We start from the raw sequence: 17081 nt of genomic DNA, 5'->3' as shown, positions 1-17081 counted from the left end.
AAAGCACATAATCATCTCCAGTGCCTCTCTGCCCACCTTCAGACATCACTGTAACTCCGCTTCAGATGTAAACATATGGGCATGGTTCAGTTTTAATGGCTTTAATAATAAAATAGTCAAATGTGAACAAATGGTTTGGTTAATGTTTTTATTTGAATCGAGAACACCTACTTCAACATGAAAGTACATAAGGAAGAAAAGACAAGACGGGGCTGGTGGATGTTAGACAGAGGAATATAATAAAAGTATAAAAAGGTGTGATGGATCCAGTGAGCCATCACTGAGCGTGAACCAGCGCGCCGGCTCCTTGGCCGTAACCAAACCCTTTGGGCCCAAAGTTCTTGGCGTAACACGCTGCAGAAAAACAGAAGAAGATAAATGAATAAGGTGCAGATTGGATTGTTTCAAAACTCCATCCTTACATTACTGACTAAAAACATCATTTAAAAACGGAAGGTGATGTGTAGGTGCATTGCTATCAGGCTGCTTTATCAAGCTAACAGAAACTGAACAGATGAGGAAGAAAATGAGTCAAGCTGTCACAACAAGGAATGACCCTTCCCAGTCTGGGAATTATGTTTAGTTTGGCCTATCCCTCATGGGATTACAAGTCATCGCTATATATCAACTCAAATATGTATAATATATATGTATATACACTATATATACTCCTTGTCTCCAAGGCTTCTTCAAGTATCATGTTGATCTTTAATTGTTAAAAAAAAAAGCGCTGTAAAATGTGGTACACACGTTTTTTTATAATCCCATTTAACAATCCTCCCAGTGAGCCTGATTTCCTCCATATCTGCTGAACTATCCCTGAGTCACCCTTATTTTAATTAGTAGGGCTGATTGTGTCACGCTATTTGGAAAAGGACGTCGCGGTTGAGATTTCACTTGATCTCTGAGCGCCACAAACCGGTTAGCGCTGAGTTCCAGCGGATCGTGTTTTCCGTACTAAAATCCCACCACCATTGTGTGTGTGTGTGTGTGTGTGTGTGTGTGTTTCAACAGAGCTGTTTCCCAGCTCTAACATCACCGTGTTGACGTTTAAAATGAGCTCACCACAAGGGTAAACCTGTTTCATTTGGATCTTTAACATTGGGTTTTTGGGGAGCGACTTCCTTTTGGAGCCAGCCTTAAGTTGCCACTCAGTGAACTGCAGTTTTTGGCACTAACGCATTGGCTTCATTGTTCATCAGTCTGTATTCACGACGTTCCACTTCCGGGATTGCTCCGGTGTCGCCTGAAATTTTGCTGGATGTCCTTTTTTTCGTCCAGATGTCTGTCCCCTTGCTCTGTCTCCGAGTCATCATTTTTGCAACATGACTGAGCTAATGAAAGCCAAACAGTTGAGCTTTGCTAATGTCCTGGCAGATGCCTCAATGTTAATGCTAACATTAGCATGATGATAGCATGCTCTCAGTGACAATGCTTACATGCTACACAGCCAATTAGGTAGCAGTCTTACATGTCAGATGTAACATGTAATATCCATAATAATCAGGCTGAGTAAATACAGACCCATGCTGTCAGTGATCACACAGGATAGTCAACACATTACACAATACCAGATGTTAAAGTGCTGCTGGATGCCTTTGTAGCAGATTGCTCATGTTTAATCTACTCTAGCTCTGCCAGTACATGTGTTGGCCAATGCAAATGTGAGGATCACCTTCTATTATTCCTGGCTGTCTGGTAAAACTCAACAGAAACAATCTGATGTACTGCTCTAATGACATCCTACCCATATTTTGTTCTGTGCCAGATGTTTTATCTCACCTTTGCAGTAGATTTCTCCGTCTTTCTCCGTCTGCGTGGTCGACTCCAGGCTCTTGCCACATTTTGCACAGCGGAAGCAGTTCTTATGCCACGGCTACGAAGAGAAAGAGATCATTTTAATTGTACAATGGCTGCTGTTCAAGTCGGTCTTCCTGCTTTTTATGCAAAATCTACCTCAAATTATCAGACCAAAAATATAAATATAATAAAAAGTTAATGTTAGCAGATGTTTCTTGGAGCGTACGTCATCTCCTTTTGTCAAATCCCATCAAAGCAACCTCCCAGCCTGGCGGGCCTTTCTAAATGTCTTCATTACCCAGAAAATGACAGGTTATGCTTTAGCCAACGAGTGGAGCCTCGTCCATTTCCTCCCATTAGGAAACCCATTAACAGCTCTCCGCCCGATGACATCACCTGCTATAAAACAGCTCAAGCATGAATCTGCATGCGATTAGCGGCAGGAAATGCTCTACTCCCTCCTCTGAGACTTATTGATTTTTTTTTTTTTATTGACCAAACAGTCTTATGACTTCATCGGCGATAAATCTGCCAGGACCCGTGTCCGGAGCGCCTCGCGCGGTTAACGCCAGCTGTTGGGAAGCTCCCATCCAAACCTTGTGGAATGGCTTCAGTCAGTAAAACAGCATTTGTGTTCTCTCATTAGGAGAGACCACACCCAACCTCCTGCGTGTGGTTCAGCGCTGTGAAGGACATGCGCGTTAGCCGTGTGGTTTGTGGCGTAGAGTGGGTTCCTGTGGAGTTCAGGGAAGAGGTCGGAGTTCTGGTGGGGGCTGTTCATGCTAAAACTGTATGGAATGATCGTTAACTGTAAACTTAAAGCTATAGTGTAGCGGCTGTTGCCCCCCCCCCCCCCATGAGAAATTCTAAGTAATGACAACCACATTGTCGGCGCGTCCAGAATCAGAATCAGCTTTATTTGCCAGGTATGAGGACCCATACGAGGAATTTTGCTTTGGATCTTATTGCTTACAATGTGCTTACTCATTCAAAACAACCACTATATACACACTAATATATACACACTAATATATACCCACTAATATATACCCACTAATATATACACACTAATATATACACACTAATATATACCCACTAATATATACCCACTAATATATACCCACTAATATATACACACTAATATATACCCACTAATATATACACACTAATGTATACACACTAATATATACACACTATAAACAGAAACAATACAGACAGGTTGAGGCAAGAGTGCAAAGTATGCAGGAGTAAATTATAATTATGATTATAGTTATTATTTTCATTACGGAGCATAGTGCAAAGGATGCTGGAATAATTAGCATTATGTTATTATATAAGTATTACAATATGAACAGTCTGACTAAATAATAAGTGGAACCAGTACACAGACTGATTAGAGACCGTGTTGCTGGGTTATTGAACAGGAACTGAACCTGACACGGAGTCTGAAGTCAGCTGGAGGGATCAGAGCTTGTGGGAACAAAGTCCACATGATACAAGCCTTCCGTGATTGCGCACATGCTAACACGATCAAAAGGACATTATAATCACGCTGATGTTTAACAGACAATGTTTACCACGTTACACATCTTAGTTTAGCATTTTAGCATGATAACGTCGGCTAGATGAAAAGTCCGTGATTACTCCTCATCCTGAGGGGAACATGAGTGTCAAGGCAATCCATCTAATTAACAGATGGGATCACCAGAGTTCTTCCTGTCATCGTCGTAAGACCTGATTAGCTGTGTAGAACGTTTGATCCTCGGGCTTTGGATTATGAGAGTAGTAGACTAAACCAGCAACATGAAGGCTCCACCTTAGGCCTGTGGTGTAAACCGAGAGGAGAAGATGCTTCAGATCCAGCTCTCACCTTGCCTGCCCCCATGATCTTCTCCGCAGCATAGACAGAGTCTCCACACCGGGCACATTTATCTGAACCTCCAAACTTCTGGGCAAATTTGGATGGGTTGGGGTTGGTGGTCGGTCTGTGAGTCTGTGTCCTGGGGGGGAATACACATGAAGCTATGACAAATTGTTTCAAAAAACATGGATCCAAAAATCACCATAATTCAGTACATCGGAAAAATATCTTTAGTGTGTCAGCTAGAGGCTGAGGTGAAAAGTTATTTTTATTTTTTACAGCTCATTCTGTAAAACACGTCCTGTACCAGATCCTCCTCTTTTCTTGTGAAAACATTTAGTCCTTTACTAATTGTGAACCAAGTATGTATGTCAAAACATTGATAAATTTGATTAATAAATACCTTGGTAATGAGTGCTGTATCAGTTAAACATGAATTCTTAAATGGATAAACATCTGTTAAGACAACTTTCTAAATGATTGCAACAACATTTTAGAAGAGAAACAGAGCAGCGATAAAGCTGGCGGACCCTGCTCTGTCCTGGGCCAGGGCACCTGGGGCCCCTGGAGCGCTGCTTATCGGAGGGTGACTGCCAGCGCCAGCGGCCCCTGAATGAAGCCCTTTGTGGCAGAGGGCAGAGAGGAGGGGACACGGGATCTGCTGGTTACATAATAAACTCTTTCATAACAGCCATCCCCTGCTCTTACACTCAGCGGAGTGTGTGGCTCTGGCTTGTCCTGTTTGTTTCAGGGCTTTTACATCATGTGTACATAAGAATACACTGTTGAACTAGGGCGGTTGATTTGTTTTCTTTTTTTTTAAGTTCAGCAGTTGCAACATCTTACCTAAAGACAATGAGTAATCGTGTTAAATAATCGTGATTTCTGTTTTGACCAAAATAATCAGGATCGTGATTCTTTGCATAATCGAGCTGCCCTAATCCATCAATCAATCAAAATGTATTTATATAGCTCTTTACAGCAACCAGCAGGGTCCAAAGTGCTTAACAGAATGAGTAAAATCACAACATACAATAGAAAGAATGAACAAAGAAAACAGTAAAATCAGAAAAGGTCCCAAAGAAACAAAAGAATGAAATTGTCCCACCACTGCTCCGTATTAAAAGCCAGACAGCTTTTGAACAAGTTGAAGACGTGAGATGGAGCCCTGGTTCAGACCAACATAGAGAGCATTACAGTCGTCCAACCTTGAACTAATAAAAGCCTGAATGGCCTTTTCTAGGTCGTGCTGCTCAGAACAGGCTTAACTTTAGCCAGCAGACAAAGCTGTAAAAAGCTTTTTTTAACAACATTACTAATCTGCTTATAAAAATTTCATGTTGCAATCAAAAGTAACTCCCAAGTTTTTGACAGCTGATCTAGTGCAAGATGCCAGAGCTCCCAAACTCAAAGCTGGATCATTCTGCATGCCTGGACTACTGAAAATATTACACTCCGTTTTACCCTCATTCAAATTAAGAAAGTTGCCTGAAAGCCTCAACTTAATATCAGTGATAGAACTAAGCAGGGAGTTTAGTGCGACACTGTCATTTGCTTTCATAGGCAAATAGACTTGCAAATCATCTGCATAGCAATGAAAAAACAGGTTGTGCTTTCCTATAATCGCCCCTAAAGGCAGCATATATAAAGAAAACAGAATAGGACCAAGAATGGATCCCTGGGGTACCCAAAGGTACCACAAAGGACTGAAACAGTAGGATTCCCGGCATCTTCGGACAAGGCAATATCATTATGTACCCCTAAGTCTAAGAAGTAGTTGTAGTTGCAGTGTAAGTACCCAGATAGTAGACCCGTCCCATTCTGGGGCCTTGGCTGTAGGACTATTAGAAAATGTACAGTATCAACCTCTTAGATCATTACTCCAAATTTCAGACTTCAGCTTTGATTTTTCTCTTTGGATCGACACCATTTCCCCAACCAGCTGGGAACTGCTGCAGCCAAGCTGCATTTGAGGAACAGGCAGACTTTATTCCAATAGTCCCGTCAAGGTTTTCATCTCGTAGTGTTAACTGTCTTGTTCAAGAACCAAAGCATGTTAGCTTTGAGTTACTGGACAATGTCTTTAATTAACAGGCCACCCAGCGGTCGCTTTCACTGACATTTACCCACACATCCCCACTGACTCATGTTCATGCTGCTCTTGGGTTAACTTGGAAAGCTGTGGAAAACGTTTTTAAAGTTGATGTATTTCGGAACTATTTTGAATCCAGAACAACGAGTGCATGCTGTGTGGGGACAATGGCATTGTCAGCCTGCAGCCACAGCTGTTGAACATCATTACACACAGTGTGCCTCTGAACTCACTGACCTTATCAGCCTCACAGCAACCACTTGTGCAATTAAGTGTGATGAATGATTCATTATGAAGACATTTTAAGATGCCATTTGTTTTGTAGTGAATCTATAAAATTGCAAAATAGTCATATTTAAAAATGCCGTAGCTACTGGCCGCAGTGAAAGGCTTTTACTGATGGAAACAGTACACAGCTCTGACGAAGCACAGTGAAGGCTGCTTCAAATGGACGCCGCGGGTATGTACGTTGGTATGTGGAGACACGCTACGAGACGCTGGACCCTGATGTGCACCTTCTAAAAAATGTAACTACACCTCGTGGCGACACACATTGCTCAGCCGTGGTTTGGTAGCGTTGCATTTCTCACGACTCATGTCCTGGTTCTCCTTCTCCCTAAACAACTTGAACTTAAAGAGAGGGTTAACTTCTCCTACGCCAGGTTTCTGCCTGCTGACAGAAAGCACAGGGGAGACACTTTCTCCGATTCTCCCACTATACCTCTCTAGAGTTGGTAATCACTCCAGCTCCAACCCCGTCACTCTCTCACCTGCTTTACAACACACTCCCCCCCCACACACACACCGGCTCTGCTTTCCTCTTAAAGATATGCCTACGCACAAGTATAAACTCCAGGCCCCTTACGTAGGCTACGGGGAAAGCTCTACATGGAGCCTCCACAGAACCCTAAATCAGGCTTTAGTAACAACCAGACACACAGACACACAACACAACCCTGACCTACAGAATATACAGTAAGGATGGATCACGTGCCAATAATGATTCCATCACTCCACAAAGCATCATGTTGCCCAACGCCGTGTAATTTAAACATATGACTACGACAACACAGAACAATTCAGCAGACGACTTTGGTTCCATGCTGGCTGAAATAACCATCTCGATCATGGTTATTATCATAAGAATCAGCAGCCCGGCTTACTCTTCCTGTTTGATTCCCAGCCGCTCTCCTCGGTCCATGTTGAGCGTCCCCGCCCCCTGACCGTAGCCGTAGCCTTTAGGGCCGTACTTCTTCCCGTAGCAAGACTTGCAGTAGATCTCCTGGTCATGGATAGCCAGTGTGGTGCTGTCTAAGCCTTTCCTGCAGACCACTGCGGACACACACACACACACACACACACACACACACACACACACACACACACACACACACACACACACACACACACACACACACACACACACACACACACACACACACACACACACACACACACACACACACACACACACACACGAATTATGGAAGTGGAATGGTGTCACTATGCACTTAAGAATTACAGTTTCTTCTTGTGATCAGGATGTTGCTGAAATGTTCTCACAGGAAAAAATGACTTGTAACTAGAAAAGGCTAGATTTACTGCACGTGTAAAACATTTGAATTACTGAAAGAAGTCGAATGACAACATATTGTAACAAGTGAGATTCTTTTTTATTATGAAGTAGGTTGAGGAGCTGTATACGTACTGTAAGTATCAAAAGGCTCCTTCTACAGAGAAATGCACACAGCCTGCATTCAGAAACAGTGCCTTTTACGGTTGTAATGTCACAACTATACCATAGATAGGTAGAATGTGGTGCTACAGTGCCGTTACAGTCATTCCCCGGCAGATGTAGAAGACCCCAAAACGCTGACTAATCAGAAAAGACTGGGCTTTTTTGGGAGGGGGGCTTAAAGAGACAGGCACTAAAACGTGTTTTAGACGGAGGGCAAATCCAGGTACATTCAGACAGACAGTATGAGAAAAGTAAAGTGTTTTTTTTATCATTAAAGCAGGTAAACATGTCCTAGTAGAAAAATAAGTATCAAATTGGACATGGCAGTTAAAATGGACGAGCTGAAAGAAGATAAACTTAAGGTAAGCACAACCCGAAAAAGGCAAAGTAAAATCTTTAAGTATTTGTACTCTTTTCTCTCTAAGTGATACAAGTTCAACCTATAAAGTAAAGTATTAATATACCGAGTGGGAAAAGGCATTTGGAAGTGGGGCTTCATGTTTAATGTATATCCAGATTTTCATCCATAACTAGTTTTTCTGTCGGCAGTGCATGATTTCTTCGATTCAAACGGTACAGTACCTGTTGGAGAAATCAGTAGTTGGCAGGTGTTCAAAGTAAAGAAGGCATTGTTTGAATAAAACAACGCATTCCAGGGGCTTAAGCATGCACACTGCCTGTTGGATTAGTTCTGAGTTGTAATTCTTCACACACTCACTTTGTGCCTGTCTGGTCCTGGTTTAACATTACACAACTGGCTGGGAAAATGTCTCCCCTCACTTCTCTCTGATAACACCGGGGGTGAAAGCTTCGTAGGCTTGTTAGAAGATGTCTGTATGTCTAATCAAATTGCACCTAAATCCTCACATTTCCTTCTTTACCCTCTTTGTTGTAATTGTTATGGTTTCTCTTTTTGTCCCAAGTATTTCAGTTTTCCTCGGCTACAGTTAGATCATGCATTCCTGAGTTGGAGCGAATCAAAGATGAGGCTCTGTTTGAAACAGGGTAAAATCTCTGTCAGTGTATACTGTAGCTGCCTTTCATACACAGAAATGAAAAGTGGTGAATGTCAAACTTACAAACTGGAGGAAAGGGCAACGGAGAGCCAAGGACAGCAAGTGTCCTCGCTCATCACCGTCCTCAGTATTAGTGTCAGACAAAGCTGCTGTTGTACAGAACTGCTGCTGGAAAAAATGAACTCGCTCTTTGAGGCTCAGATTGCTTTGTTCTTCTCCTGATAGCAGCTACATAAAAGCATTTGTTTAATCCTGGTCTCCGGGAACATCTTCACTGGCATTTGAAGGACGGTTCAGGAGCAGGACAAACCCCCGAACCGTCCGAACAACTGACAAAAATGCAGTGTGAAATCAACAACTGATGACGTGCTCTGGTCTATTGGAATTTCTTTAAACTGATCACAATCGTCATGGGGGGTGCTAAGCCCCAGACAGAGCCACGGAGCTGCTGCAAATTAGCCTCGGGTAGAAAATTGTTTTGGTGGAACACGTGTATGTTCAGAAATAGTTGTAGTCGTCAACAGAAACTCGGATTGGACAGATAGTCTAGCTAGCGGTCTGGATTTACCCTGCAGAGATCTGAGGACCAGGTAACCATAGTCCTCAGATTGGACAGATAGTCTAGCTAGCGGTCTGGATTTACCCTGCAGAGATCTGAGGACCAGGTAACCATAGTCCTCAGATTGGACAGATAGTCTAGCTAGCGGTCTGGATTTACCCTGCAGAGATCTGAGGACCAGGTAACCATAGTCCTCAGATTGGACAGATAGTCTAGCTAGCTGTCTGGATTTACCCTGCAGAGATCTGAGGACCAGGTAACCATAGTCCTCAGATTGGACAGATAGTCTAGCTAGCGGTCTGGATTTACCCTGCAGAGATCTGAGGACCAGGTAACCATAGTCCTCTGATTGGACAGATAGTCTAGCTAGCGGTCTGGATTTACCCTGCAGAGATCTGAGGACCAGGTAACCATAGTCCTCAGATTGGACAGATAGTCTAGCTAGCGGTCTGGATTTACCCTGCAGAGAACTGAGGACCAGGTAACCATAGTCCTCTGATTGGACAGATAGTCTAGCTAGCGGTCTGGATTTACCCTGCAGAGATCTGAGGACCAGGTAACCATAGTCCTCTGATTGGACAGATAGTCTAGCTAGCAGTCTGGATTTACCCTGCAGAGATCTGAGGACCAGGTAACCATAGTCCTCAGATTGGACAGATAGTCTAGCTAGCGGTCTGGATTTACCCGGCAGAGATCTGAGGACCAGGTAACCATAGTCCTCTGATTGGACAGATAGTCTAGCTAGCGGTCTGGATTTACCCTGCAGAGATCTGAGGACCAGGTAACCATAGTCCTCAGATTGGACAGATAGTCTAGCTAGCGGTCTGGATTTACCCGGCAGAGATCTGAGGACCAGGTAACCATAGTCCTCTGATTGGACAGATAGTCTAGCTAGCTGTCTGGATCTACCCTGCAGAGATCTCAGGACCAGGTCACCATAGTCCTCAGAAATCCACCAAAGGTTAAAAGATCACAAAGTAAACAGAAGGTAATGGACATCATGCTGAAAAGAGTGAAATCTTGTGAAAAAGTGGAACATCGTGGATATAGACTATTTTGTTTGTAAAGGAGTACATAACATGGATTGTCTGCTTTCTGTCTCTTTTGCTGACTGATTTTAAGAACTGACAAATGTTGATTCCCCCCCCCAGCCCTACTGTCCAGTATTATAAATATAAACAATATGTGCAGGTTGATGCAATATTTGCTTTTGACAGGTCTTATCTTAATTACATTTAAGACTTTTGGCAAGGTTAGGCATCAGCTCCAAAAATGCCTGAGCTGTCTGAGACTTTTTCTTCAAAGCACACAAACAAATGTGTTTGTGTACATGTGTGTACATGTGTGTACATGCCAACAGAAAAACTAAGAGTAAGTTCATGTATTAACTTTATTTTTGTTTAGCTCAATGTTTGTCTGCCAGGTTTTAGTTTTTTAAGCCATAACTTGGGAATTAGTTGCTTTTTAGTTCTCAAATCTAAAATTTCACTCAGTGTGACAAGAACACAATGATAAAAGGGAACTCTAGGGATTTAGCACGTTTGTAGGTTGGGGGACTCACAGGAGACGAGTTAAATATGAGATATCCTGATTTTTAGTCCTAAACAACAGTCAAAATCACAGCATCCATTCCTACATGTCCCATAATGCAACTCTCTCTTTTGGACCATCCATGCCTGATAAATGACTGTGTCTTCAAACCCCCTGTCCCCAGTTTTGAAGACAGGCTTCATGTTGAAAATGTGTAGAATCTTTTCAGATGTTAGACAGCTCCATAAGACATCATCCAACTGTAGGAGTAGTACTCCCTATAGTAAGTGAACTGATCTTAGGGGGTAATCAATGAAAGAATATGTCGTACACATGGTCAGCAGGGATATATACTATATCTTTACTTCATGGGTTAAAACATGCAAAACACAGCAATGGTCCTTTAAGAGTCCAAAGTATATGTGTTACAGCGGTACTTACTGCAGAGAAAACAGCATTTGTGGAAACTCTTCCCGTCACACTGCACTTCCTCGGCGTGGTACACGGTCCCGCGGCATGCTCCACACTTGTTGCCTCCTCCCCAGTTTGGCATTGTGAGTGATTCTAAGAAGAGAGATGGAGATAAGAGAGGCTGAAGCATCTGACGGAGGCAGGGTAACTTTCTCTCTTTTGTTTTAGGCCAAACAAAGAAAAGATGACCATGAAAATGAGCATTATTGTTTTTCAGCAATGCCCTTCTCCATTCCCTCGCGCACACGTTCACCCGGAGGATGCGCCAAGTGGAAACATGTGTAACCATAACCAGAGCACAGGGCCAATCACAGAGTCACAACCCTGCTTTAAATCGGTTTCTCCCTTTGCTATCAGCTGTCGTTGCAGGCAAAGAGTTCAACCCTCCACCCCCCCTTCCACCTCCAGTCATCTACACCAGCTGACCGGTCCGGAGCCTCTTTCGGTCCGGTCTTCAGGCTCCTTCGTTGCCACCACTGGTGTCTAGATTCCATCGGGCGGTTATGATGGTTCTCTACCCCTATATACAAACTATTAGTATAAAGATGGAGTCTAATCGCCAAAGAATTTGTAAGTTTTTATTGAGCTGTACAATAGACCTTTTTGCGTATATGCAAACATGTCTCTCCTGATTGAAACATCCGAGGGAATATTCCGGGCCGCCGTGCCCAGGGGCTTTATGTTGTTGTCTGATGGGCTGTGAGTGCAGGATACAAACACAAAGAAGAAGTGTGAGCATGGAGTAAACACTGGTGTTACCACACGGAGCCCACATGAAGCACCCATACACTCCCTGACTCACGTACATCGGCCTGTAATTACAGACTCGGCCCCCTTTAAAATGGGTCAAGGGTTAAGGGACAAATGTAACATTTGAAAACTATCCTTGTGTATCACTGCAAAGCAAGCCAGCTGTGATATCATACATGGGAGACTAAAATTAAAAAGCGCTGTTATTCTACAGAATACCCAGAGCAGTAGAACATATTAATCTTGCGGGTGGCGAAGTCCTCCTCCCAGCTAGATTAGAGACCGGAGAACAGGTCAGAGCGTGACAGCAGATCAAAAGACCACGAACGTTAGCCTCAAAGCTCCCTCAGGGGGGGATGTGATAAGAAGGTCAGCGCTGAAGTGTACAGGCCAACAAGTCAGCTGAGATGTGCTCTGATGGAAACCAATCTGAAGTTATTATTATATTACGTGAATCCTTTTAGATTTAAGTTGCCAAGGACAACCACTCGGGATTAAATTCAGTGTCTTCAAACTTGGCAAATGTCCTTCAGTGTTCAGTCCACCTGGGAGAATAGTGTGAAACTAAATGTCCACTGAACCGAGACTAATGGAACTGTAATACTGTAGGACTCTGGACGGGAGGGGGACTCACGGAGCCCTGTGGAAACTCTGGGAGACATTACTGCCCATCACATTTATAATTGGAACTTATTATTACATATTCTTTTCTGAATAGTTGTCAATGCACAGTGTGTGTAACCTCTGAAACCATGTTGACCCAAAGTTATCAGAATGTATGGCTAATTGTTTAAGAATGGGACTTAACTTCAATAGGGTTTAATACTGCTGTCCTCCATGGCAATGGGTTCCGGTAATGTTCCGGTAATGTTCCGTTAATGTTCCGGTAATGTTCCGGTAATGTTCCAGTCTACGGTAACGTTACGGGGGGGGGGGCTAACCTTAGCTAATGTAGCCGCGACGTCCCTCTAATCCCGATAAAAACACAAAGCAGCGTGAATTAGCCGGTTATTACTAATCACTTATGACGTTGGAAAGACAAATGGATCTAGGCGAGCGTGGCTTTAAGCTGACGGCATCCCTTAGTTTCTTACTTTTTGACTGTTTTGGTGTTTTTTAAGTTAGTTAAACGTTAGTTAATGAAAACCTATTTTGACGTTAGGTTCAGAGTGTTGTAACGTTAGCTAAGTACCGCTAAGCTAACTGCTGCCCTTCTTATCGACTTCATTTATCTCGGCGATGAATGCCATAAACAACAGCTTATCCAAACTATTAATGCAAACGTAAAAAGGTTTTTAACAGTAGAACCTGCACTAAATGTACAGGTTCATTTACCACACCATCGAGGAAACACTGCTTGCTCTTTAACCAACTCATTTCTGTCTGAAAAGCTTTTGCTTTTGGCAGAATGTGTTAGAAGTGTTTTTACCTTAACGTAGCTTTTTAAAAGGTCTAGATGCTGGAGGGACTCGGCTCCAGCTGAAGGGTTCCCCGGGTATCCAGACAGCAGTGCCGCTGCGACGCCACATCCTCCACCTCTCTACTGCCCCGGGAAGGGGCGGGAACGCAACCATGCTGCCTTCAGGTACTGTCGGACATTAGGAAGAATGAAGGGCCATGAGTCCCTCGCTTCATATCATACACAAAGGGGAAATAAAGAGGCTTTTTTAAAGGTCAGATCTTAAATCAGGAAGAAGTTTAGTTTAGCCTTGATGGGTGTGAAGGGTTATATGGGCAGATCATGTGAGGAGTGTTGAATCAGTCTTCTGTCTACATTGTGCTGGGTAATTAAATAAGTTGTGGGGTCCGGGACACCCAGGGGTACTTGGGGGAGTGAGTGCATCTTTCTTATAAAACTCAAGAAGGGAAGGGAGGTTGTCTGTCCTGTCAGCATTACAGGAAGTGAGACAGAGACAGTAGACTCCTACAAATAGCCCACCTGTGTTTACACTTTTCTTTTTTTGGGCAGCAGTGTGTATCTAGGCTACTATATGTACAGTATATGTATATGTATAGAAATGCATATTCAAAATACTGCAAATGCTTAAAAAACACCACTGCTGTATCAGCCTGTCCAAAGCTGCAGTTCTCCTGCTCCCTGCTGGACCCTCTATGAAGGCTGTTCAAGGACCTGGCAAAAGGGCAGTCTGTCTGTCACTGGTTTTAAATTGATTTAGGACCCTGGCTTTTTATGATGACATTGTTGTTTGAATATGAGTGAAAGTGTGTTTATGTATTTACATGTAAGTGTCTCTGTCTATCTGAAACGTGCTGCTGCCACTTGCCAGGACACTCTTGTAAAAGAGATTTTTAATCTCAAGGAGTTTTTTATCCTGGTTAAATAAAGGTTTGAATGAATGAATGAATGAATGTAATAAATGAGGGGTTAGATTGACATTTGAACTATACTACTTGCACTTTACTTGGGTATTTCCATTTTAAGCAACTTCATACAGTACTTCTACTCCACTAGATATCAGAGGGAACTATAGTACTTTTTAACTCCACTCCACTTGACAGCTCTAGTTAGTATTAAGACCACAAGTATCTCCAGAAGTGTTCCTTTATGTGTTGAGGAAAATCTCCTACTTCTTAAGATTAATGAAAGGAAATTGCACCATCACAAAGCTGAAAACAGGGCTGTTTTTTATCTGACACCATGAAAAGAGATATGTGACACTACAAACGCAGGATGATCTTGTACAATATGACACATTGCTGTAGATGAAACTACCCAACAGTATATACAGGAATTAAAATGAGCACAAACCTAAACATGCACATTAATGCAGCGGTGATATTAATCCAGAAACAATCATATAGAATAGCATAACACTAACAGGGAGCAGTACAGCACCTCAACCTGCTTTATAATACAACAAAACATGGAAACCTTACTTTTTTCAATATGGGACCTTTAATGTTAAAGTAAATGTTTATGATTGAAGTGACAGAAATAATTCATGTTTTACATCCCTGCCAGTCTCACCACACTGACACCACTACTTCAATTTTAGTTAAAAGGCTAAACCATAAAATGATCCCCTTTAAAGGGTTCTGCCTAATTAAAGACTTTAATGCACACAGCCATTGATAGAACATGCCAACTAATCCAGCGTTATTAATTTTTTAATAATGCCTTCTGTTTTTAAAAATTAGAGTGCTTTATAGAAGAATATTAAATCAGCTTCATGTTCATGTTCAGACTGTTCATATTCTTTTTAAAATGGATGATGACAAGGAAGGCCAATGGTTATGACAACTTAATAATTACAAGAGATGGGAAATATATCAGATGGTAATTGCTGGCCATGAAATCATGTCATGTGAATAGACATTGTTTTCTCTCTATATTTTTCACAATGAATAGTACTAGATGTGTTGTCAAAAAGTGCATTAGACAAAGGGAATCTTGTTCTCGTTTGATTTAACCCTTCTGTTCTCCTTGTGTCAAATTTGACCCGTTTTCAAAGTTTCTATATCAGAAATTAAATTTGGGTTTCTTTCAGCCAAACTGTGGGAAATTAACGTTCAGATCTCTACTTTCATTGAATTTTGGGTGTATAATTCAATTTATAGCATTATCTTGACTACACTGTGACATGTCGGAGATTATCTATTACTTTCATTCCTCTGATCTTAACTATTAGTCAAGATCATTCATAGTCTAAAGTTAGATTTAATTTCATATAAATGAGGTTAATTGACCATGAATTACCAAAATAAGTGTAAAACAAATGTAAATAACTTGGTTCTATGGTGAATATATTAATTGTAGATTAAAAAGTGATGGAAAAATGTGGAAAGAAAACCTAAAAACGGTGTCTAAAAAGTGTTAAACCCTTTAACCCGGGAGGACAACACAAGGGCCACAACTCATGTAAAAAGGGCCTTGGTCAGCCAAGTGACTTAATTTGATTGCTGGTTACATTCAGCTGATTGAACACAGCCTGGGCTTGATTGCAGCGAGCCACGCTCAGCCCTCAGGATCCCAGCGAGAGCTGTTCGGGCTAAAGGGAAAATCTCTCACCAGTAGGGAATGCTAGCTCTCCAAGGATACCGGGACATCTCAAGGAAGTCTCAGCAGAGCCCGGAAGAACATTTCAAGCCTCAGTTAAGGTCAGATTAAGGTAAAGAGACTGGGCTAAAATGGGTTTTGTGGGATAACAGAAAGCTGGGCACTACTAGTAGCCAAAGGAACCATAGGCTTGAGATACATTTTCCAAAAAAGAATGTGAAGATTTTCTCAGGCTTTATGATCTATGGACAAACTTGCCACACTTTTTCATTACCAGGATCTGGTTCTATCTAGGGTGAAGGACCTGGAACTTTATTTATCAAATGGCTAAAAGTGACAGTCAAACTTGTGCAAGATACAAGTAAACCTCTTTAATTTTTACTCAATTTACATTTCCGTTCCAAATATAAATTTCATTAACTACCAATAATCTGTATCGGCCTTCAAAAAAACACATTGGTTGATTCCCTACTAAAAAGTTTTCACCCGGTAATATTTCTATATGTTAGCAATGGCATGTCTTGTAGTAGTAATAGCTGTACCTTGCTTCAGTAGTAGACACGGCAGTATCACGGTGGAGGGAACGCCAGTCGTGGTGAATTGGTCGGGTTTGTCTCAGGAACCGAGTGTTTTCATTGAAGTGTTTGGCCACCACTGATACTTGGCTTAACGATCTGTCTACTTAAAGGTTAATTGTCCCGTCTGCTAAGATTTAGGGTCGTAAATGCCTGGGAGGGCCACATCTCTTGGCAGCTCCCTCAGCCCAGTTTTAGTGCTAGTATAAAAGATTAGTTTAGATTGTCCTGGCGTGACTCGATCAGCCTCATCTGGCCCGGAGATCCCGCTTGGCGTGTTGAATGAGTTCCTCTCTCCACTGGAATTAATTTGTACTAAGTATGAATTGAACCTCAGCGCACAGATGCATTTATGGCATGTGTCCTTTTAATTTCAACCACCTTTCTGCTTTTTCAACACTGTGGCTTCACTCAGACCATCAGTTCCAATCTGTTTAATGTGTGCAACGCCGGCCGGTTCACAGCATCAGATGAAGAGTGCCATCTGACCACATTAGCAGGGCTCGCTTCCATCTGCTGGGCCATTCTTTATTGGACTATGAATTATTGGTGCCATTTGGAAATCAGTAGACTGAAGCCATCTGTACATTTTAGAGTAAAAAGTAGTAGAGTAAAAATTAATAGAATAGTTGTTCCTAAATGAAATTTATTTTCGTCTCTTTTTTTTTAAT

The 17081-nt window shown here is 42.2% G+C and overlaps 2 protein-coding genes and 1 long non-coding RNA gene across 3 annotated transcripts in view; 1 reads left to right on the top strand and 2 right to left on the bottom strand.

Moving 5' to 3' along the window:
* Positions 1-138: 138 nt before the first annotated feature.
* Positions 139-13493, bottom strand: LOC116684510 (cysteine and glycine-rich protein 2). Its single transcript, XM_032510100.1, has 6 exons — positions 13247-13493; positions 11038-11160; positions 6917-7085; positions 3671-3800; positions 1783-1876; positions 139-354 (listed from the first exon to the last, which is right to left on the bottom strand). Exons 2-6 carry the CDS (start codon positions 11147-11149, stop codon positions 278-280), a joined length of 582 nt encoding a protein of 193 aa, XP_032365991.1. The 5' UTR covers positions 11150-11160; positions 13247-13493; the 3' UTR covers positions 139-277.
* LOC116684512 (uncharacterized) lies at positions 2701-3664 on the bottom strand. Its single transcript, XR_004330783.1, has 2 exons — positions 2979-3664; positions 2701-2800 (listed from the first exon to the last, which is right to left on the bottom strand). It is a non-coding gene; the product is annotated as an uncharacterized LOC116684512 (long non-coding RNA).
* The window catches only part of LOC116684514 (uncharacterized), a 25196-nt gene continuing 19801 nt past the window's right edge, over positions 11687-17081 (top strand). Inside the window, exons 1-2 of the mRNA XM_032510104.1 lie at positions 11687-11766; positions 13257-13402. Of these exons, the coding sequence (XP_032365995.1) occupies positions 11687-11766; positions 13257-13402 (226 nt within the window). The remainder of the gene's footprint in view (positions 11767-13256; positions 13403-17081) is intronic.

The sequence above is a fragment of the Etheostoma spectabile genome, unplaced genomic scaffold (genome assembly GCF_008692095.1).
Source record: "Etheostoma spectabile isolate EspeVRDwgs_2016 unplaced genomic scaffold, UIUC_Espe_1.0 scaffold00019302, whole genome shotgun sequence".
Lineage (NCBI taxonomy): Eukaryota > Metazoa > Chordata > Actinopteri > Perciformes > Percidae > Etheostoma > Etheostoma spectabile.
This window is presented reverse-complemented; position numbering and strand designations above follow the sequence as displayed.